The sequence below is a fragment of the Antechinus flavipes genome, chromosome 5 (genome assembly GCF_016432865.1).
Source record: "Antechinus flavipes isolate AdamAnt ecotype Samford, QLD, Australia chromosome 5, AdamAnt_v2, whole genome shotgun sequence".
NCBI classification, from domain to species: Eukaryota; Metazoa; Chordata; class Mammalia; order Dasyuromorphia; family Dasyuridae; genus Antechinus; species Antechinus flavipes.
The window spans coordinates 267,902,160-267,926,978 of NC_067402.1; the positions used below are offsets into that span (position 1 = coordinate 267,902,160).

General features: G+C 37.7%; 1 protein-coding gene across 1 annotated transcript in view; it reads right to left on the bottom strand.

Moving 5' to 3' along the window:
- The window catches only part of TMCC3 (transmembrane and coiled-coil domain family 3), a 114,296-nt gene extending 91,563 nt beyond the window's left edge, over nucleotides 1–22,733 (bottom strand). Inside the window, exon 1 of the mRNA XM_052000584.1 lies at nucleotides 22,491–22,733. Coding sequence (XP_051856544.1) covers nucleotides 22,491–22,568 — 78 coding nt within the window. The 5' untranslated portion in view covers nucleotides 22,569–22,733. The remainder of the gene's footprint in view (nucleotides 1–22,490) is intronic.
- Between the last annotated feature and the right edge of the window lie 2,086 nt (nucleotides 22,734–24,819).

Consider the following 24,819-nt stretch of genomic DNA (forward strand, 5'->3'; position numbering starts at 1 on the left):
AAACAAACACATCACTTATGGAAATGAGGGAGACTTCTAGTACAGAATATTGTATACCTTATAGAAAAGATTTGCAATTGTATGCTTTTGTTTTAATACAGATGATAGTCTAACGAGTTGGGGAAGAGTAAAGAATGACTTGCAACCTAAACAAAAGCTATCAATAAAATGTGCAATTTTTGAAAATGAGTTGTGATCCTTTCTGACTTTGAAAAGAAACAAATGTTATGGAAATCCCTATAAATAATGTATAGCCCAATCCCCAAAGCTCATCTTAGCCAAATTAAAATGCTTTCAAAAATAGTGGTTTTGCAGTAGTGGTATAAGGCAGAACTTAAATTTTTTCCACTCACAACCTTTTTTCATCCAAGAAATTCTTACATGATCCTGGATATATATATAAAATAATATATATGTTATATATATTAATATATTAAAAATATATAAAAACATAATGCATTTTTATATTATACAAATATATATTTACATTATATTAATTATCATTTTATTAAATTATATAAATAGATATATAAATATAATATATTATATATGAATATAATTTATATATATAAAATTATATAGAAATATAAAATATATAAAAATATATATTGAAATAATATATATTATATAAAATAGGTATACATCAAAATATTTACTGATAATAAAACACATTTATTTTAAACAATTCTTTGGTATATATATAATTTTATCTTTTATTAAAGATGAAAGGAAATTTGCATGCTAATGAGAAGGATATGCTTGTTTATTTTTACATACGAAATTAAATCTTGGTGGAATTATTTGATAACTTTTTACTGTAGACAAATTATTCGTGACCCCCACATTCAGTTACCTGACCCAATATGGGTTGTGACTCACAGTTTAAGAACCTTTGCCCTATTCCACAACCACAGCCCACAATTGCTGCAGTGGAGGAAGGGTTAGGGAAAGAAAGAGGGAGGGAAGAGGAGAGGAGGGGAAGGAGAGAGAGAGAGAGATTTCTTTTTTTAAAAAGTGCTTAAATGAACTGTGTAATGTAAATAATGAAATCATACACCGTTAACATCATGAAAGATAGTCACATTCTTCATTGGCACTAGGCACAACAGAGAGATATAGGATGCAATGAATAGAGAGCTGGCCTTGGTATCCGGGGACCTTCTTCAGACACTTACTAGCTCTGTCATACTAGGCAAATCATTATCCCTAAAAAACTAGGTGGGGCAGTAGATAAAACACTGAGACCTGGAGTCAGGAGGACCTGAATTCAAATCAGCTTCAGGCATTTATTAGCTGTGGGATTCTGGGGAAATCATTTAGTCCTGTTTCCCTCCATTTCCTCATGTGCAAAATCAACTAGAAAAGGAAATGGCAAACTACTCCAGTATTTTTGCCAAAAACACCTAAAATAAGATCACAAAAAGCCAAGCCTGACTTAAGAGAAATGATTTAACAACAATTATTTAACTTCTCCATGTCCTAGGCAACTCTTAAAGGCTATAAATTTCAGAGAAGATGCTATCTTTATTTATCAAGATATCAAGGGAGAGAATGTTCACATTAAGTTGTCCACATAGAAGAAATTACAGATCTGACTACCAAAAAAGGGGAGAAGGAAGGGAAAATTATTAATTCTTGTTAGCAAAGTAGGGAATGACAAGGTACTGATTGTGACTTCAGAAGACCTGGCTTCAAATCCTTCTTCTGATACTATATCTGATTGTAGGCAAGTTAGTTTCATCCCCCTGGGCCTTAGTCTCCTAATATATAAAATGCAGATGGTTCAGAAGGCTTCTAAGTTTCCTCTCAGCTCCAGACCCAGGATCTCATGATTTTATAAAATAAACATTCACACTGGTTTACTCTTCTAAAATCCCAACTAATCTCCCCTTCTTTTTTTTTTTTTAAATTGGAAACTTTCCCCAACTCCTCTTAATTCTAGTCCTTTCTTTTTATTAATTATTTCCTATTTATCTTGTATAAAACATATTTGTATAAATTTGTTTGCATGTTGTCTTTTTCAATAGATTGTGGGCTCCTTGGGGGGGAGGGGGAAGAACAGTTTTTTTCCTCTTTCTGTGCTTAGCACAGTGTCCAACAAAGAGTAGATGCTTAATAGATATTGACTGATGATATTAAAAAAGTGTACAGCATCAGTTATGTTTCTATTGGAAATATCTCTTAGCGCTGTAACTTGCCACATGGGTGGCAATTATAATTTTTTTCTAAAGGAAAAAAAAAAGCATCCAGGGTGCCAGATGTAAGCATTATTTTCCCATACACCAAAAGAGTAGTGGTTTCCATAATGGATGCCAACAGTTCTAGAAGAGACTCACCATATTACAGATGATTAAACCACCCAGGGCCTGAGAAACAGCCTTCTCTCCCCTTTACCTTTCTTGCCCACACATACAATCCTTTTCAAGCCCCAACAATTCTTGAAATAAGCTTTAGGGCAAGTCAGTCACTATTTCTAAATTATAATAAGTAGCAGATGAAGCCAATGTTGGCAGAAATAAGCATCCTTCTCTCTCTTCTATCTCTTTATCTTTCTCTTGCTTTCTCTTTCTCCTTTCTTAAGCAGAACCCCTTTTCCAGATCAAAGTAGAGAAGGGTAACACCCTCCTTATTTAATAGTCTTGGACCATTTCTGAATGTTGACTGTCTGTCTGTCAATCAAATGATCTTCAACCTTCCTTACTCATGAGAAACTGGGTTGAAAGCATCACATCAAAACAAGTCCAGACACAGGCTCCCTGGGTGTCCCTTTCAACAGTCAGCACAGCTGAAAACACCAACCACTGTCTCCACAGTAAAGGCGATTACAGTTCAGCTGGCCCATAGACCACCTGCAAGCCAGAACTCTAAAGCTCAGCAAATAGAGAGCTCTGAAGAAAAAGGAAATGCATTAACATCTGGGATAAGAAGATCTGGATTCGAAACCTAGCCATCTATTATTTATGACCTGTTTGATTTTGACCAAGTCCCTTCCTTCGAGCTTCAGTTTCTCCATTTGTAAAACTAAACACTTGAACTAGTTGATCTCAAAAGTTCCTTTTCAGATCTAAATCTATGATCTGAAGAAGCTGGTTATTGTACATGACGTCCCAAAAGTGTTGGAGCTGTTTGCTTGCAGTAAGACTTTGGAGATACTCTGTGTAAAAATTACATACATATATGTGTGTGTGTGTGTACAAATATATACATATACATATATAAATCCTAAAAGAAACTTATTTATATTCATTCTTCTAAAGCGACTGAAATGAAAACTGAGAATGGAGTTAAAATTTTTTTTAGGAGAATGAGAAAGCAATTACATGCTATGTATAAGGAAAGGAATGAAGTTCAGTTTAACATCCAGTTGAAAAGTGAAAGGTATAGGGCCAAATTGCTTGCTCAGCAATTTGTCAGCCAGAGTCAGGAACTTAAGAGCTGGGTTGGGGAGGGACCATCTAAAGTAATCAATTCAACACACATTCATTAAACACCTACAATGTAGTATGACATTGTAAAGCAAAATAGGCACCTGAGATTCAAAGATAGTGAATCACTTCCTGTGCCCTCAAAAGACTTAAAGTCTTGTAGGGAAATATAAAACATCTGCACAGATAAATAAAGCAAGTTTATACACACAGTGATTTTTCTGTTTGTTTGCCCCAGGTTTGTGATCTATCTCAGTGATGCAGGGGAACTCCCTATAAAGAAACTGCTTTCATGAAGGCAGATTTGCACTTGTTCTAAAATTTATAGTCTTACAAAGCTGCCTGGGGCACTGTGAAATTGACTTGCTCAGGATTAAACAGCCAACATGTGTCTGAAGAAAAATCTCTGCCAGGTCTCCTGGACATTAATAAGTCTTTTTTTTTTTCTAGGAGTTTCTTTGTAAACAGAAGAATTGCAGGAAGGAAGATCACTTAATTGGAGAAAAAATGCAGAAAAGCTTTGTATAGAATCTAAACCTTGATTCTATGAGGTGGGAGGAGAAGACAAAGGGAAATTACCTTGCTAAGGCACACAGGAGACAGAGAATGTCACATGCAGAAAATACCTACCAGATCAATTTGATCAGAACAGAAACTGATTAAAGAGATAACAGGAAGCAGAACAAGATGGAAAAGTAGTGAGTCCTGTACAATCACTAAGGCACAGGTGTAGTCGTCACTGGTTGGGTTAAATTGCAGGAAGGCAAGGGTTCCATAATATTAATTAGTCATAAGGGACAGTATTGTAAGCACCAAAAATTTCTTATTACTTGTGACTCACTGAGGGTGAAGTGACTTGCACAAGTTCACGCAGCTAGAAAGGGGCTGAGGTCAGATTTGAATTCAGGAAGATCAATCTTCCTAACCCAGATGCTCTGGGGGCTAGTTAGATGGCTTCTAAGATTCTTTAAAATAAAATGAGATCTTTGTAAAAATTTGGTACAGAGCACTAAAGTAAAAAGGTAAATAAGTGGTACACAGCAGGTATAGTGCCTGACATATAGTAGGTGCTATATAAATGCTCATTCTCTTCCTTTCCCTTAAGCTCTAAATCTGTGAATATTTTCCAATGTTCATAAAGCCCCTTTCAGATTTTCCCACATATGAAGAGGCCAGAAATCTGGCTAAACTAGTAGTGATCATCATCAATCCTGTCTCACCTGAATCTCTGTAATGTCACAAATTTTCAACATTTATTGTCTCATTCATTTTCTGAAGTGGGCTAATACACACAAAGCCAACTCCATAGCTGGTTGTGACAATCCAGTGACAATATCTAACAGAATGCATTGTCAATTGAAAGCACTATATAAACACCAATTATTATTAGTAATTGTTTCTTCTATAAAATAATAAATTACTTAAAGGCTGAAATAGTTAAATTACTTCTTTTTATCCTCCTCGATTCTTTGTAGTGTACTTGATAAAACAACAAATTCTCAATATAAAATGTTTGGAATATGTGTTAGTAATTAAAACTCATAAATTAGTATCAATAAAACATTTATCTATTTTAGTCAATTGATAACCATTTAAGTACCTACTATGTGCCAAGTGCTTAAAAAAACCTATGCTGTCAGCGAATCTTTTATTTCTAGCTTATTTACTAATCCAAAAATAACTAACAAGATAGAAAGGATAAGTTCTACAAGTGTCACCTCTCATCCACCAATGCAGAGAGAGAGCCACTGCCTAGCTCATGGTATGATTCCTTTTCTAATCTAATGAAGAAACTCTTCCATCTGATTCACTGCTGGATGATTCACTGTTCTGTGTATTCTCACCAGCTCCATCAACCCTCTCCCAACAAAGAGAAACACAATTAAGAAAAGCAGGGTTTGCTAAGCAGTGGCTTGTATCTATGGGAAAATGCTAGGTAGGCATCTTCAGCACTGCCAGGTGGATTGCAAACCTGAACAGCAGTCCCAGAAATTGACAGTGAAGAGAACGCTACTTCCTATTCCTGGTGAATTTCATATTGACTTTTTAAAAGTGGTCCCTACCAGAAAAAAAAGGAATAAAGTAAAAATGCCCAGCACAGAACAAAAGAAAACCTACACAAAAATAAAGATGAACAGTTATGAATATAATGTCTTCAATTATTATACATGGTTTCTTGAAATGGAAATGTATTGTTATATATTTTGAATCCTCCTTGATGTTCTGCTGGGCATGTAAGTTTTTTTTTTTTTTTTTGTCTTTTTCTTTCTTTCTATTTTCTGTTTTTTCTTATTTTGTGTTAAGTTTAAAAAAAATAAAAACATTTATTTTTTAATGTCCCCTATATTAGCAAAAGGAACACAGACCTGAATTGTGATGTGAAGTTCCTTTCAACCCCTTTCATTCTGCCAACATATCTATTTATACCAAGCATTCTTAATCTGTCATAGACCCTCTGGCAGTCTACAGATCCTTTTTTTCAGAATAATGATTTTAAATGCACGAAATAAAATACCTACATTGACAAAGAAAATCAATTTAATTGAAAAAAGTTATCAAAATATAGGGGAGGGGGAAGTTTAGAGACTTCACATTAAGAATCCCCATTCTTGCTCTACTGTGCACATGGCAATATTTCTTCCCCATTTTTAAATTTTGTATTTTAATTTAAAATAAAAATAGATTATTTTTTTAAAAAGGTACCCCTTTTCTATGCAATTAACATCAATCACCCAGAAGATACCTAGGGCTGAACCAGTTTCACCAAGATGAGTTCACAGGCTACATACAGGTTTGACTATAGACGTGTAACAACAACTTCCCAATTAGTCTATTATGTAAGAAACAGTATCACCTGTTCAACCCCCACACTTAAAAGGGAGAAGTTAGGGCTACAATGTTTAATACGATTGTTTATCTCTTTTTAGCAAAGTTAGATTGTTCTAATGCTTAAAAATGCCTCCCTTTTTACCTCTACTTCTCAGAATCCCTAGCTTCCTTCAAAGCTTGGCTCCAGAGACACTTCCATCCCAATTCCCCCAAAGGTTAGAATGCCCCTTCTCAGACTCTTAAGGGTACTTGGTATATTTTGTATGAGCTTATCTGTATACATGTTTTTCTCTTATAAAATGTAAGCCTCCTGAGGGCAGGGAGTTTCCTCTTTTTTAATTTTTGTACTCCGAACCTCCAATACAGTATCTGGCAAGAAGTGGGCATTTAATTCTTGATGCTTAATGAAATGAAGCTAAAGCATATTCCTGGTACATAGGACCATAGATTTGGGGCTAGAAAGGATTTCAAGGGCTACTTTGCTTGAACAACCCTTTGATTTTACAGATGGGGAAACTGAGGCACAGGGGGCTTAAGTGATCTTTTCTGAATCACACCAATACTAAGAAGTAGAAGCAACACTTGAAGTTGAGTCCCCAGATTTCATATCCAGAACTCTTTTCCAATCGCACCATTTATTTTAAGACTTTCCCACTCAGGTTGCATGTAAGTAAATGCTAAGTTAGACCCAGCCACTGGCTTAGTGAACACAGCCTATTCAAATCCAGCCTGTTAATTCCTATCTATGTGACCTTAGGCAATGGATGCATTCTTAATGGAAGAAAACTGAAATCTTGTTAGTTCAGAAAAAAAAAAAAACTTCAGGTAATGTTAATTTAATCTAAATGAAATTCAGCAAAAATTTTAAATGTGGAACAGTGGCAGATCTATGTTGATAGAGAGAATTTCCTTGATAGAAGTTCTTACCTATCTGGACATCTGGACCTCCAGAGTAAGAATTAGGGGCAAGGCAGGAAGGATTAGATAGATGAGAGAACAGAGAAAGCCTTTTGCCTTTCTGCTCAATATCACACAACTAGGCAACAGAAGAATTTGGCCTAAATCTTTTGACACCTTGTCTATCCACCACCATGCTGCTATACAGTCATAATTTATAGACCTAATTATAGCTATCTTCTCTGTAAACTTTCTGTTAAAACCTGATGTCAATAACTAGAGAATGCAATCATTCCTTTGCATCCATCAAGAAGACCTGAGGTACTATGATGTTCTGATCCTTTCTTGCTTAAAGATGAAATTGCTTTTTTTTTGTAGTTTTAATATAATAATATTTTCCCAATTTCTAGACAGTTGATATTCAAGCATCATTTATGTATTTTCTCACTTAAAGATGCAATTACTTTGTGATTTTAATTTAATAGTATTTTGTCAGTTTCTTGACAACTGATATTCAAGCATCATGTAGGTAATACCGCCATGTTTACCAGAACATTTGATTACACAAACTTTATTGACAACCATGATTATTAACTTACATTCACAGGGCTTTTCTTATTGCCTGTTCCTCCCTGCCCCCTCCATAATATAGCCACACACAGAAAACCTGTTTTATTTAAATATCTCCCAGTGGATTGGCAGAAGGGATTTCCTCACTTCTTGGAAATTGCTTCTAGCAATGAAATCACAGGTCTAATTTTGTTCTCTTCAAGCAACCAAGTAACCAGTTCCACTTGTATCTCGCAATACACCAGGCAAAATGAATTCAATATGACATTTAGGAGGGATCAAAAGTGCTGTGAGTGAACTGACATGGATAGAAATTCTTGAGAGAATGGAAACTCTATAAGGGCTTAGAGAATATCAGAGTTGGGAAGCTGTGTTGGTAAAAAAAAAAAAAAAAAAAATTAAGAGTCAAGTGACCAGCCCAAGATCACACAGGCATAAATAAGAGAGACCAGACCGCCATACCATCTGTCATCAAATCCAAGTCTCTATTCACTCTACATAATCTGCCATTCCATTAAAACTAACCATATCAACAGTCCAAGAAGATGTGTTGGGTGTGAAGTCAAAAGAACTTTGCTATGGCTCTTACTTCTGACATAACACACATGTGATTATGGCCATATCACTTTAACCTCTCACAGTTCCTCATCTGAAAGGTAAAAGAAGGTTGGATTGGGGATGATCTTTGTCCCAAAACAAATTTATTATTAATGATATGGGTGGCATCTCAATTATTAGGACAATTTTGTAATAAGAGTTTTGCCTATAAAGAATGAATTGTGCAAGAGACCTAATGTCAAGGACAGATGGCCCAAATATTTCATTTCAACCTTGCAATGGGGCAATTAGATGGCATCATAGCACATGGAGTGCCAGGCCTGGAGTTAAGAAGACTTATCTTCTAGAGTTCAAATCTGGCCTCAGACACTTACTAGCTAACCAGGCTAGTTATTTCACCCTGTTTGCCTCAGTCTCCTCATCTGTAAAATGAACTGGAGGAGGAAATGGCAAACCACTCTAGTATCTTTGCCAAGAAACCCAATCATTCCCCCAAAAAAGGATCATAAAGAGTTGGACACAACTGGACAACAACCTTTGCAATAGACTGAGAAGTAGCATGATTTAGGGGAGTGAATCTCAAATTTAGATAAGAGGTAAAATTCTAGTTATTCCCCTCACTATCTGTATCACTATGGACAAGTGACTCTTTATAACTCAGTTTCCTCATATGTAAAATGAGATGGTTGGGCCAGATGGCTTCTAAGTCAAGAAAAGGAAAATAACAATGGAGACCCAACCACAGATAATGGAGACAAAACAAAGAGTGGAGGTGCAGATTAATCAGAAATAAAGCTGAATGATGGAAGGCAAGATTTTAGAAGAATCTGACCATCAGAATGAGGTCCCTGAATTTGACCTGACAAGCATCTGGAACCATTATAGGCTCTTAGTCAGAAGAGTGACATGATGGTGTTTCAGCAAGACTCATATAATGTTGGTCTGTCTGCAGATGGGCCGGAGATGGGTCATCACGATGGAAGTCAAAAAGGTGATTAGGTTCTCTTATTACTAAAGTCAGATTTAATAGGAAGTTTACTATAATAAAGGGAAGGGACTACAGATCAATCAAGAAATTATTGATGTCATCTAGATATGGTATAATCATGGCTGGGGGAAAGAAAGAAGAAAGTACTATAGAAAGATTTCAAAGAAAGAACCAGCAGGATTTAGTGAATTTCTGGAACTATTCTGTTTTATTTATCTTATATAATAATCTCACTCCCACTGACATCATAGTTATTTGTTTACTGGGCTAATTCTCACTCCCATTACATGATATACCCAGAGGTTCTTCAGGGATGGTAACCTTTTTGACTTTCATATACCCATTCCTTAGAAAGTAAGACATTTTAGAAACGTCTATAGAATTGTAAATAGTAATAATGTTAATAGCTGATACACTGAAGATTTACAAGATGTTTTACAAATATTATTGTTTCTGAGCCTCATAACAACCCTGAGAAGGAGATTCTCTTAATATCCCCATTTTACAAAAGAAGAAACTGAGGCTGAAAGAGGTGAATGGAGTAACAAGTTGGAGGTATACCTAGATTCTACTTTCACCATTGATGGATAACACTGGGAAAATCACTATTTTTTTCTTTTTTGATTTAGTTTTACCATCTTTAAAATGGAGGCAACATTGCTGTTGCAGTCTCATTTAACCTTAAAGATATTAAAAATGCAAAATGAGACCAAAGGTCAAGTAGCTATTAATTGTCTGGAGGGAGAGAGAAGAAAGAACAATAAAATGAAATGGAATTTTCTATGATGATAATGGCCAGTTTTGGTCCAGAGAAGGAACAATGGGTGAAGAATAATGCATGTACAGTCAGATATGGTGGTGTTTGATTTTGCTGAACTTTTTCTCTCCCTTTTTAAAAAAAAAGTCTATATTACAAGAAATAGTTTGATGGGCCAGGGAAAAGAGAGAGACTCATTCAGAAATGAAGATGATACAAAAAATGAAAGTGTCAATTAAAAGAGAAATAAATCAGATGGCAGAACAGGAGATGCAGAAAACAGTCTGCAATTACATGAAGGTTATAAGCCTGGGGGCTAGAAAAATGGCAATACTACTAACAGATCCGAGGAATTTATTTTCATTCTGTCTGGACTCATTACACAAAAGTGTCCACTGAGGAGTTTGCTCATAATTAAGTCTCCTGCTGCATTCAAAATGAGGAGCACTAGACTGAAGGCAAGATCTAGATCCACTTGGCCACTCACTAGCTGGACGACTTTGGACAGGTTCACAGAACTCTGAGCAACAGGCCCTAGCCAATGTGTAACTGTTTCCAACTAATCCCTGAATCTGTCAGCTTATTAATGAAAGTAGTTCCCTTCAGTGCTTAAAGGCTCACTACCAAAGAAATCCGGCTACTCAGCCATTTAATTTCTTTAAAAACTGCCTAAGACACTGTTAGGGTACAAGTCATACCCAGGGTCACACAACTACTAGGAGTCAGAAGAGGGCCTGGAACCCCAGCTTTTCAGATTCAAGGAAAGCCCTTTATCCACTACAGAGAGCCACCCATGTCAATTATCTGACTTTGCCTCAGCTTTTCAGGAAAAGCACTTACAGTATGGAGGCAGGTACACAGCAGTAAGATTTCAGAAATACTCAAGATATGAAAGAACTAGATTAGATTCTAATTATGGATAAATGTGCCCTACTTAATAACAGAGGAATTCAACAAAATGGCATGGTATCATCTATTGCATAATTTCTGGGGCTTATAGAATTTATTTTAAAAGGTGAGTGTTCTAGTCTTGTCAGTTAAGGACATTTGCAGAAACTGAGTAAAAATCTAGATTGTCTTGGGATCTGGCACGTATTTAGTACTGATTTCTATACAAATTTGTCAAATAATAATAATACCACTTATGTAGTGCCCACAATATGCCAGGTACTATGCTAAGCACTTCACAACTATTATATCATTTGATTCTCAAAGCAAATGCTTGAAGCCAGGGATTTGGGGAGAGCTTAGGTCACCTTATTTTAAACATAAATTTCTAGTGCTCAAATGGGCCAGGGCTATATTAATCTCTTGAAAACTGAGAGAGAAAATAATTCCCATCCCATCCCTCTCCTCAGGTATTTCCATTGTATCTATAATAAAGTATCAATTCTGAAATGACCAGATAAATAAGAACTGGATACATGCAAAATTATAAGCCATTCTTCTCATCCAGGAAGTTTAAATAAACATGAGACCTCACGTAAGTAAGAACACTGGGAATAGGGAAGGGGAAGGAAGCAAATGGTCAAACAGTTGTATCTCAGAATAATTCTTTTCCACCTCCACTCCTATTCTGTATGGGTGTAATGGTACGACCCTAGGGACTGCTCTACCTTTTATGTGCCTGTCTGAAGAGAGGCACAGGGAGCCACAGAAGAGCTTCAGTGGAGGAATTACCTTTGAGTGGAGATAAAATCTTTTTCAGGAATTTCATTTTGACAGCTGAGTGGAGCATGGGTCAGAGAAGAAGGGGACATACATGATAACAGGGAGACCAGTCAGGAGACTATTGCAATTTTTCCTAATGAGAGGTAACAAGGGCCTAAGTTAAAGTAGAGGGTGTGAAAATGGAAAGAAAGAGGTGGATGAGAGAGATAGTCTAGAACTAGAAATCAAAGAGATTTGAAAGCTGACTCTATTATAGACATCTATAATGTACAATGGGCAGCTGGGTGATACAGTGAACAGACTTGGAGTCAAGAAGACCCAAGTTCAAATCTGGCCTCAGAGAGTTACTAGCTGTATGACCTTGGGTGAGCCATTTTACCCTATTTGACTCAGTTTCCTCATCTTTCAAAGGAGCCGGAGAAGGAAATGGCAAATCACTCTAGTTTCTTTGCCAAGAAAACTTGAAATGGGTCATAAAGAGTGGGACATGACCAAAAAACAACAGAACAACAACAATGTACAAAATCCAAACCCAGGCCAAGGACAAAGGACAAATGCCAATCGCCAGAGGCTCCAGACTGGGGGGATATAGTAATTAGATACTTACTGTATCAAAATAGCTTAATGAAAATTAGTTGGTAAAGAAACGGCTAAGTTACCATAAGCAAACTTACTATAATTCTATCAAACAAAATCACCAAATTCATTAATATGCAAAACTTTTCATTGACCCCAGGCTCAACTCATCACAGAACTTCATTCATTTTATAGCTATTGAAACAGGAAGTTCAATTTCCACTGTTATACTCTCAGTTTTAATGAAAATTCCTGTTTGCCTCAAATTGATTTATTTTTGACCTGACCTCAGTTCTTTAAGGACACCAGGTATACTGCTCTTGGTTTTTTGAAAGCTCATTGGTATCCCATAGCCTAGGGAGAGATCATTAGTGAACAAAGGTGTGTAACTGTAATGATGATAGGGCTGAAAAGTGATCCAGCCACTGTAAAAAACTCCAAAAGTCACTACACTGTACATATCCTAGGATTCATCTTTTAGATCTGTCTATATGTGTGTACAGATGTATGCACACATATGTACCAGTATACACACAGATATAATACTTGCTGTTTTAAATACTTTCCCCTCTGTCTTTGAACACACACATTTCCTCCAAAAAGGGCAAAGAGGGCTCTTTTGGATGTAAAAAATAAATGGAAATAAAGTGGGTGCTCAAATATAGCATAATGATGTAATAGAATAATACTGCATTATGAGAAATTGACAGATTCAGAAAAGCTTAGGAGTATACATGGATGCAAAGTAAAATGAGTAGAACCAGGAGAACAATAATGTAAAGGAAAACAATCTTGGTAAAGTTAAGAACTCTTGCTGATGCAAGAACCAATCACAGCTCCAGAAGAGAGATCACGCGTCTCTCTTTTGGCAGAGTGACCAATCATGGCTTCAGAAGAATGAGGAAGGGGGCATACACAAGCAAGGCAACAATGTATTATGAGGTTAAATTTAATATATACTTGACAAAATCATGGTTTCATACAGCCATCTTTTTTCTTTTTTATATGCAGAAAAGTTCATGTTAATATAAAAGAATTCAGAATAACAAAAATGAAGAAATTTTTAAAAAAGATAACTGATGATGAAATACAACTTGGCAGAAGGGCAAAAAACTAGAGGTACAGAATGAGTTATCTATTTTTAGACAAAGCCAACATGTTGATTTGTTTAGTGTAATTCTTATTCTACTTCTTTCAGGGTGAGGAGGTCTTAGTGAGTAATGACAGAAATTAGAAAAATAATAAAGAAAAGTATCAACAAAAATTTTAAAAAGCATTTAAAAAAGAGAGAAGGAAGTATAGAAGAGATTTGCAAACAGAATAGTTTTACATAACAAAACTATATATAACAAAATATCATAACTTCTTATACAATTCTTTTTTGTTGTTTTTCTTTGACTCATTTTGCTAATGTTTACAAATTTATAAGAAAGTTTATAACAATAAATAAAAAATTTAAGTCCCTTCAACTACAAATCAGAACTGGGACACGACCTTTTCCATTTACCTAGCTATGTGGCCAGCTTCTGCATTTCTCTGTTTTTTCATCTGTAAAATGGATACGACAATAATATTATTCACTGCCCTACCTACTTCACAGGAATCATTATAGGAATCTGTAATGTTCTAGTTGGTTTTCTGGAGGTCTTTGGATGAGCCTTTGTTTCAGTTGAGTAATCACCACAAGACTAGCCAGGGATGAAGTCCAAATTCTTTATTATCTCCTTCAAAATCTAGTTTCCTTGCCTGGGGCCTGGGCCAGCTTTCTTGAAGTCCTCCAGAATGTGTCTAGGTTTCTGTGGGGGAAGCAGGAGGATCACCAGGACAATCTCTGTCTTGAAGTCTGTCTCCATCCAAGAGCTTGTGCTCCAGCCTCCAGTCTTCTGTCTTCTGTCTTTGAGCCCTTCTGAGTCTTGTCTCTGACTCTTCTGAGTCTATCTCTGGCTCAGAGGGCCTTGGTCTTAGTGGAGAAATCACATGGTGATGTGAGATGGAATGAATGAATCTGGGTGAGTTTGTCCCAGCTAATATATTCTATTATAATTACATCATCACAGGTGCGAATCTTGTAGAATAGGTGTCAATCTAGTAGAATTATATTAAGTACTAAGTACATGTACTGAACTAGAGAACTATTAATATTAATCACATGCTAAACTAGATAAAGATTGTCTTATCAATTCCATTGAGTTAGCACCTTGTAAGAATCCTTGTTTCAAGTACAGAGTTCTGGCCCATAACAGGAATCAGGTAAGGCAAAATATATATAAATGCTATAGCCAAGCTATATCCAAATGAATTACCAGTAGTAAATGTGGTAAATATTAGGTATCATCAAGCTCATAAAGTTATAAAATAGGTGTTAAACAAGCATGACTTGAAAAGGAAAAAAATAAACTCTCCCCTATTTAACTTTTGTTGGTTTACAAAAACAGCTTTAGAAATGGGATATCACCTGAAAGCATACAGCTAAAATTGAAAGCTTCTATCCAAGTAAAGTCCCACCTTCATATCATTACATCTAAAGGGTCCCAGGTTACTCTTTGATATGTTTATAAAGTGAGTTACCAGGAGGGTAAGGGTCACATAGCTTTACACAGCTGAGCAAGGCTCTAAGGATGAAGACAACAGAACTGGCTTGTCATTCAGAACAACTCATTCTGTTACTTACAGAAATGGCATTAAGGAAATGTCCAAGAAAATCAGAGACTATATTTCTTCTTAAAGAACTCCTACACATAGGAAGTAGGCAAACATTTTCAGACATGGTCAATGGATTATTGATTTGTTTTGCTTGACCTTATTAAGGGAGGGATGAAAGGCAGGAGGGGAGATACTGGAAAGTGTTTTTTTGTTGTTGTTGTTTGTTTGTTTGTTTGTTTGTTTGTTTTTAAGAAGAAAAGAGCATCAATTCAATTTTTTTAAAGATAATTTTTCTTAAAAAAAAAAATCTCTAGATAGCTTAGCAAGTAGAGTGTTAAGCCAGGAGTCAGGAAAACATGCATTCAAATTTGGGGTCAGAAACTTCTTAGCTCTATTTTCATCAATTTGGGGATAATAAGATAATCCACCTCCCAGGGTTGTTGTAAGTATCAACTGAGATAATATTTGTGAATCACTTAGCACTTAACAGTTCTTGTTCAGTTGCATGTGATTCTTTGTGACCCCATTTGGAGTTTTCCTGGCAAAGATATTGGAATGATTTGCCATATTTCCTTCTCCAGTTCATTTTACAGATGAGGAAACTGAGGTAAACTGGGTTAAGTTACGTGCCCAGAGTCAATCTGAGGCCAGACCCTCTACTCAATTCTCTGTATTATCCAGCTGCCCACATCCTGACAAATGAGTGCTTAACATATGATTGTTTCCTTCCTTCCACAGTGCATAAAATGCTGGGCTCAAAATAGAAAGGACTTGAATTGGAATCCTCCCTCAGTCACTTACTGTCCGTATAAAACTGAGTAGACCATTTAACCTTTATGGGCTTCAGTTGTTCATCTGTAAAATGGGGATAATAGCAGCACCTACCTTCCAAGTTTATTGTGAGAATAAATGAAATGATATATGCAAAGCATTTTGCAGGCCTGAAAGCACTATATAAATACTAGCTATTATTATTAGAACATCTTTTTAAAAATTAGAAATCTTCTTAATTTTCAAGTAATCATAGTAGCTATACAAAAGACCAATCCAAATATACAAAGCATCAATGAAGCATTTAAAAATCACACATAAGACAGCAGAAGGTAGTTCAGAAAGGGACAAAGACAAGCAGAAGTTCATGATTTCCTTTTTAAAAGGAGGAGTAGGAGAAGACGATGGTAAAGAAGAAAGAAAGGAAGGAAGGAAGGAAAGAAGGAAGGAAGGAAGGAAGGAAGGAAGGAAGGAAGGAAGGAAGGAAGGAAGGAAAAAAGAAGAAAAGGAGGAGGAAGAATAAGAAGAAAGAAAAAGAAAGAAAGAAAGAGAAGGAGGAAGAAAAGAGGAGGAAGACTATTTATTCTAATTTGAGGAAAAACACATTGTCCCTACAGTCAAGAAGACCAGAGTTCCAATGCCAGCTCTGCTACTTAACCTGTGTGTTTTTGATTAATCATATCCCCTAGGATAGGAGGGGTTAGACAAAATGACTTCTAAGTTTCCCTCCCAGTTCTAAATTTCAGGGTTTTTCTCTACAGTTAAGACCCTGAAACCATTTCCTTTTTAAAACTGTATCAAAGTTTTTAGCATCACTTTCATTTCCAAATGCATCCCCCTCCCCTTACCGAAAAAGCCAACCCCTTATAACAAAGAATCAAAAACAAAAGAGGAAAATTAAATAAAAAGAACTCAGTTCAGCAAAACTAACCAATAGCTTAACCCTGCTGACAGCATATACAATGTTTCACAACCACAGGCCACCACTTCTGCAAAGAAAGAAGAGATGTATATTTCCCTTCCTTCTTTTGAGTCAAACTTTATATAAAGACTACAGGAAGGTGTGGAAAAACAAAGATTTTTTAAAAACAATTTTGCTGAATTTCTATGGACTTGGAATCTTTAAATATAAATTTGGTGGCAATTTTAGAATTTTTTAATATTAATGTCTTAAGGAGCTGTGTGTTTAAAAAGGAGAAACTCCTAAAGGAATTAAGCAAGCAAAAATGTGGAGTTGGACCCATTCCTATTAAAAACACTAGAGAGTATAGGAATAAATGGACTTTTCCTCAAAATAGTCAGTAGCATCTATTTAAAACCATCAGAAGTGTCATATATAATGAGGATAAACTAGAACTGTTCCTAAGATAAGGGGTGAAATAAGATTGCCCACTATCACACTGCTATTCAAATGTATTAGAAATGCTAGCCTTGGCAATAAAAGAAGAAAAAGAGATTAAAGGAATTAACGTAGGTAATGAGGAAACTAAATTATCACTCTTTGCAGATGATATGATGTTATACTTAAGAGAACTCCAGAGAATCAACTAAAAAACTATTAGAAATAATCCACAACTTTAGCAAAGTTGCAGGATACAAAATAAATCCACATAAATCATTAGCATTCTTATACATCATTAACAAAATCCAACAGCAAGAGATACAAAGAGAAATTCCATTTAAAATAACTGTTGATAATATAAAATATTTGGGAATTTATTTGCCAAGGGAAAGTCAGGAACTATATAAGCAAAACTTCAAAACACTTTCCAGTCAGATCTAAGCAATTGGAAAAATATCAAGTGCTAATGGATAGGTCAGCAAATATAATAAAGATAACAATATTCCCTAAATTAATCTATTTATTTAGTGCTATACCGCTCAGACTCCCAAGAAACTATTTTACTGAACTAGAAAAAATAATAAAATTCATCTGGAAGAACAAAAGATCAAGAATTTCAAAGGAATTAATGAAGAGAAAAGCAAATGAAAGTGACTTAGTTGTATCAGATCTAAAAACATACTATAAAGCAGCAGTCCTCAAAACCATTTGGTACTGGTTAAGAAATAGAGAAGTTGATCAGTGGAATAGGTCAGGCTCACAGAACAAAATAGCCAATGACTATAACAATCTAGTATTTGACAAACCCAAAGATCCTAGCTTTGGGGATAAGAATTCACTATTTGACAAAAAACTGCTGGGAAAATTGGAAACTAGTATGGCAGAAAGTAGGAATAGACCCACACCTAACACCGTATACCAAAATAAGGTCGAAATGGGTTCATGATCTAGACATAAAGAATGATACTATAAAGAAATTAGAAGAACATAGGATAGTTAACATCTCAGATTTATGGAGGAGGAAGAAATTTGTGATCAAAAAAGAACTAGAGATCATTATTGATCATAAAATAGATAATTTTGATCATTAAGTAAAAAAGTTTTTGTATAACAAAACTAATGCAGACAAGATTAGAAGGGAAGCAATAAACTGGGAAAACATTTTTACATCTAAAGGATCTGATAAAGGCTTCATTTCTAAAATATATAGAGAACTGACTCAAATTTATAATAGTTCAAGCCATTCTCCAATTGATAAATGGTCAAAGGATATGAACAGACAATTTTCAGATGAAGAAGTTGAAACTATTTGTAGCCACAGGAAAAGGTGCTCCAAATCACGACTGATTCGAGAAATGCAAATTAAGACAACTCTGAGATACCACTACACACCTGTCAGATTGGCTAAGATAACAGGAAAAGATAATGCGGAATGTTGGAGGGGGATGTGGGAAAACAGGGACACTGGTACATTGTTGGTGGAACTGTGAATGGATCTAACCATAGTTTGAAACTCTGCTCAAAAAGTTATCAAACTATACATAGACCTTTGATCCAGCAGTGTTTCTACTAGGAGTATATCCCAAAGAGATCTTAAAGGAGGACAAGGGATCCACATGTGCAAAAATGTTTGTGGCAGTCCTTTTTGTAGTGGCAAGAAACTGGAAACTGAGTGGATGCCCATCAATTAGAGAATGGCTGAATAAACTGTGGTATATGAATGCTATGGAATACTATTGTTCTGTAAGAAATGACCAACAGGATGATTTCAGAAAGGCTTGGAGAGACCTACATGAACTGATGCAAAGTGAAATGAGAAGAACCAGGAGATCATTATACACGGCAACAAGACTATATGATGATCAATTCTGATGGACGTGGCTCTCTACAACATTGAAATGATTCAAAACAGTTCCACTTGTGCAGTGATGAAGAGAGCCATCTACACCCAGAAAGAGTGCCCAACACAACATAGCATTTTCACTCTCTCTATTGTTATTTGTTTGTATTTTGTTCTCTTTCTCAGTTTTACTTTTTCTTCCTTCTTGATCTGATATTTCTTGTGCAACAAGATAATTGTATAAATATGTATGTATATATATTGAATCTAACATGCATTTCAACATATTTAACATGTATTGGATTACCTGCCAGGTAGGGGAGGGGGGAGTGGGGGAAAGGAGGGGAAAATTTGTAACAAAAGGTTATGCAAGGGCAATGTTGGAACAATTACCCATGCATATGCTTTGTAAATAAGAAGCTTAAAAAAAAAAGATGGAGTTGGGGGAGGAGGTGTGGAAAGAACCTAGCCTAAGACTTATGCTACAAAATTTAGAGTTGTAAGGGATCTCAAAAGTTTTTTTCCCATGTTTTTTTCTAAATCAATCAGCTCATCATTTCCTATGCCCCAATAATATTCCAATTCAATTACATTCTGTCTGAGAGATTGTCAATGAAAATTTCCCTTCCAATTTTCTGCATTCCTTCTATTCTTGGCTGCATGTTTCATTTATACAACATTTTAATTTAAAAATAATCATAATTATCCATTTTACACTTCAAAATGCTTTTACCTTATAATATGGTTTAAGATAGGACACTACTGAATTTGCTTCCTTTACATCTTTTCCCTCCTTGTTTCTTTGAAATTCCCAACTTTTTGTTCTTCCAAATGAAATCTTGTTATTATTTTTCCTAACTTAGATAATTTTTTTTTTTTTTTTTTTTAGCAATTATTATCTTTTATGGGACCTTATAAGTGATCAAATCCAATTCCCTCATTTCACAGATGGAGAAACTGAAGTTTCTGGAAATGCCTTGTGGAAAGGCACATAGTTTGAAACCACAGGGCTGGGATTCAAACTCATGACCTCCAACACCCAAATGCTATAATCACTGGATCATAGAGTCACTTAGAGCTGGGAAGAGTCCTTTCAAGATCACCTAGTTCCCCATTTGTACAGATGAGGAAACTGAAGTTAGAGAGTTAATTGACTTTGCCTAAAGACATGTAAATGAATAGTATGACAGAGGCAGTGTCTGAACTCTGAGCTCCATGGCCACTAAGTTTCTTCCAGCTCTAAACCTACGATTCTATAACCCCAAAGGGAGCAGCCAGGTGGCAAAGTGAATAGGGCCCTGGGCCTTAAGTCAGAAAGTCTGCTCTTCCTGAGTTCAAATCTGGCCTCAGACACTAGCTGGGTGACCCTGGGTACTTAACCTTGTTTGCTCCAGTTAATTCATCTATAAAATGAGCTGGACAAAGAAATAGCAAATCACTCCAAAATCTTTGCCAAGAAAAACCTAATGGTAAGACAAAATGAACAGCAACATGACTCCAAATTCATTTCTCTTTCCAATGACTGTGCTGTCTCTGCTCATCAAAGGTGAAATTAGCCAGTAATAGTTCAATTGATAATAAAATCCTCTGCTTTGACTTTTCCCCCAAAAATCTACCCCCTCCACATTTCCAGTCTTCTTAAACTTTTTTTTTTTTTTTAATCACACTCCTACCTCCTACTACTAGACTATTCAGTGACACAATCTTCCTTTCTGTTCTAGCAATACACTCATCCCTGACTCTGGGCATCCTAACTGGTTGCCTATGCTTGAAGCTCTGTCCCTTCTCATCTTCACTCCCTGGCTTTCTTCCAAGTTCCAGCTAAAATCCCCCTTTTTATAATCTCCCTTAATTCTAGTGCCTTCCCTCTGTGGATGACCTTCTATGTATCCCTTCTGTACATAGCTGTTTGAAAGTTGTCTTCCCATTAAGTGAGCGACTTGAGGGCAGACAGAGACTGGTTTCTCTGTGTATCTAACCCTTAGCCCCGTTCCTGGAACATAGTTTCTGAATATTTACTGACTTTCCAGCCAGCAAAACACACAAAGAAACAATCTTATCAAGAATGGGCTAATAATTCAATCCTGCAAGTCTAGAATAAAAGGTCTCTGAGTAGTATCCACAGCTGGTAGACATGACTAGCTCACCAGTCACTTGATTAGGCTATGTATGGCTCAGCCAGGTAGGTAGAACAGAACGTCAGATTTCCCAGGTGAACTTTATACAGAGAAACTGACACCAAGACCCTGAGGGTCAGGAATAAGTGGGCACTGTTTACAGAGCAAAGGGCAAAGGACTTAACCAAGCCAGCAGCGAATGCCAAGGTGGAGGAGGGAGGGTGCTGACTGGAAGGCATTTCATGAAGAGGCAAGATGGAAAAAATCCGTCCATTTGTGACATCCAGAAAGATAGGGAGAGGTCAAGAAAATCAACGCATATTGCAAGGAGGAAGACTTGTTTTTTCCTTTTCTTGGAGAGATCAAGTCATGCTGTTCTCTCAAGCTGGGCCCCTCATCTTTTATTCTAAAGCCTGAATTTCTCGTCGCTGCAGAAGCCTCAGAAGAGAGGAGCTATTTTCGCCCACAGCCAAAATCAGTAACAGCAAATTATACTGCAAACAATGAGAAGGGCGCTTGCTTCCCTAGGTTTTAAAGAGCAGGGAAGCAGCCGGTGGGGATCAGACTCCACTCAAGCCGAGCTACTCGGGGGGCGGCAGCGCAAGAGCGCCCGCAAAGCCAAAGCGGGTCGGGCCAGCCCAGGATGTGTCTGTGTCTGTCGCTCACTCTCCAGATAACCCAAGGAAACTCGAACTGTAGGAATTGAGAAAGCGGGATATAGGGCTGGAGAGGGGGAGGATCACAGAAAAGAGATCCTCGTTATCTTCAATGTCCCAGTGACACACACGCACCTCTCTCCTCCCCCCACACCACCACTATGGCTGGCACCCGTGGCCCGTCCGTGTACGCTGGGAACCCTCGCCGGCCTGGCAGCTCTCTGGAGGACAAGGCTTCCTTCCCATCTAGGTCCCTCTTTTTCAGAAAGAGTCCAAGGGGTCCGGAAACTTAAAAAAAATTTATGTAATTTCCTTTTCAACTCTGTATATTTTATGGATTTAAAAACATTATTGTGAGAAGAGCCTCGGAGCTTCTCGGGACATTTCAGCCCTTAGGACAGTGTCTGGCACACAGTAGATGCTTAATAAATGCTTGTTGACTAGAATTGACGCGATACGGGAAGGGCTTAAGCTTGCACTCGAACCCTCTTTCCAACTCAGGTTGCGGGTTCAAGTTCAGGCGGCTGGTCCCAGGCAGCTGGGTCTTTTGGGTTCTCCCCCCAACCCCCCAACTCCGAGGTACCGAACGTAGTTGGGACGCGTTGCGGAGAAAGGAGGAACGGGAGGCGGGGGAGGAGGAACTCATTAAACGCAACTATTTCTAGGAACTGCTCAGGCGAGGAAGAAAGGAAGAAGCCAAGAGCCGGCCCCCTCCCCCGGCCCGAGCGGCTGGTGGTGACCGAGCCGGGACCGGGGTCAGGGTCAGGTCTAGGTCCGTGCGCGCCCTCTGCTCTCCCGGTCCTCCCCGGCGCCTCCGGGTGGCCTCGCTCGCTGGCCGCGCCAAGCTTACCCGGCTCCTGCAGCGTTGGTGCCGGCCCGGGTCAGAGTAAGTCCGGTCCACTGTGAGCGCCGTGTCGCTCCCAGGCATCCTGGCTCCGGGAGGAGGAGGAGGAGGCGGTGGCGGTGCTCGCTGCTCCCCGAGCCGCCGACCACTGGCGGCTAACACCGAGACCCGCTCCGCGCCGCAGGCTCACTCCCAACTTTTCCCTTCGCCCGGCTCGGCTGGAGCTCGGCGCGTCTACCCTAGAGTGGTGCCCCGAGGTCTGGCCAGAGGCAGCTCACCCCAGCTTAACCCTTTGCTGAACTCGGCGGCGCCTCCGCAGGCTGGGTGCGGTAGAGCGGGCGGAGGAAAGCCAGTCTCCTCCCTCTTCCCTCCCCTCCCCTCTCCGGGGCTCCCGGCTCTCAGAGTCTGGTCCCCCCAGAGGGCGCGGGAAGCTCTGCTTTCCCTCTCCCTCCAGCTTACAGCCCCGATCTCTAGGAAAACTTTTTTTTTCACTCCCAGGGTTCCCTCTCCTCCCTTTAAAAAAAAAAGGCGTCGCCTCTTTAGGTGTATTTATAAGTGCAGAACACGCGGCCCCTCCCTTCCCCCGCCCCAACCAATCAGTTGCCAAATTTTGCCTCTTTCCATCTCTCCCCATATCCCCACCGCTCCCATTCTATTTATCAACTGCCCGAATTCTTGCCTTTCTTCTCAAGCTGATTGCTTCAATCTACTTCTGACCACCCTCCCTTCTACTAGGTTTCCCCCCTCCTTCAACTCTCCCTCCCCGCCTCCCTCCCCACACCCCAGCTGCCAGATTCCTCTTGCACGGGACGAAAAAGCAAAACAAAACAAAACTTCAGAGACTCAGTATGAACCCAAGGAGAAAATGCACCTTCTTTAGGCTGGCATTCAAAGCTCTCTACAAGCTGGCTCCCATCTACCGTTACACAATGAAATCACACTCCTCCCCCTCATAGAAAATATTGTTTCCTACTAGTTCCTAAACAGTTTCTATTCTTTTCTTGTCTCTAAATCTTCAAGGTCCTCCTTTTTTTTTCAAGTGTCACCTGTTGAATTTATCAGTCTATTTCTTATGCTCTCTTTCTCTTTTCTTGATGTGACTATGTCTGCACAGGAGAATTTATTAAGCGTTTTATTATTTATTAAGTGTTTATTATGTGGCTTAGTGGATAGAAAGCCAACCCAGGAACCTCAAAGACCCCAAACCTATCTCTGATTTTTAATGGATTGTGTGACTGGTGAAGTTACCTAACCTTTGGGGATTCAATCCTTTAAAGTATATATATATATATATATATATATATATATATATATATATATAATATATATATATATATATATATATATATATACACACACATATATGCATATATGTAATAGTCAATATTATATAGCATATCATAGTAACATATTCAATACTTATAAAGCAATCTAGCATTGTTTAGAGAGTATTTCCTCACTGGGAGTTACCTGTAACAATAAGATCTCAGATCCAATCCCTAACCCTATGTACAAGGTACAAGTGATAGAAACACAAAAGAGAAAAAAGTTGCTTTACTGTAAATACAAAGATAAGTATTTACACAAAGTAACAAGTAATTTCAAGAGGAAGACAGTATAAGCAGATGTTATACAGGAGGCAGAGAGATACAAAGAAAAGATCACTTGAACTAAAACTTGGGTTCAAATCCTACCCCTGAGATCTGGCTACTTGTATGATCTGGGGCAAGTGATACAGTTTCTCTGGGGCTCAGTTTCCTCATCCATGAAATGGACCAGGATTCTAAAGTGTCTTCCAGATGGCCTGTGGGGAGAAGGGCAAATTAAGAATGTCTTCATTGCACTGTGCTTTGAAAGAAGCTAAATTTGAGGAAGGATTCCATTCCAGGGACTGAAGCAAGATGTGCCATAAGGAGAACAGCTGGCAGGCCTGTTTGACTATACCAAAGAGTGGCAGAAAGGGGGAAAAAATGTGAAATAAGACTGGGGAGGTAAGTAGAGGCCACATCATACAGAGCCTTAATTTTCAAGTTAAGTAGATGATCCTAAACGACTAATTTAAGTATCCTAAAGTTTGTCAGGACACTGAAGTCTAATAACCCTCCTTGGAGAACTGTAGGGAAAGTATAATATATGATAGGCCCTTTCCCACATGAAGCCTTTCTCAATCCCTTTCCTCAAATAATACTGCCTCCCTCTCTCCACCCCCTATTATCTGGCATTTCTTTTGTATATCATATATATATATACAAATTTTCTCCCCTTATAGAATGTTACTATCTTGAAATCTGGGACTATATTTGTGTCTTTGTCCTTATCCCTTATATATTATCTG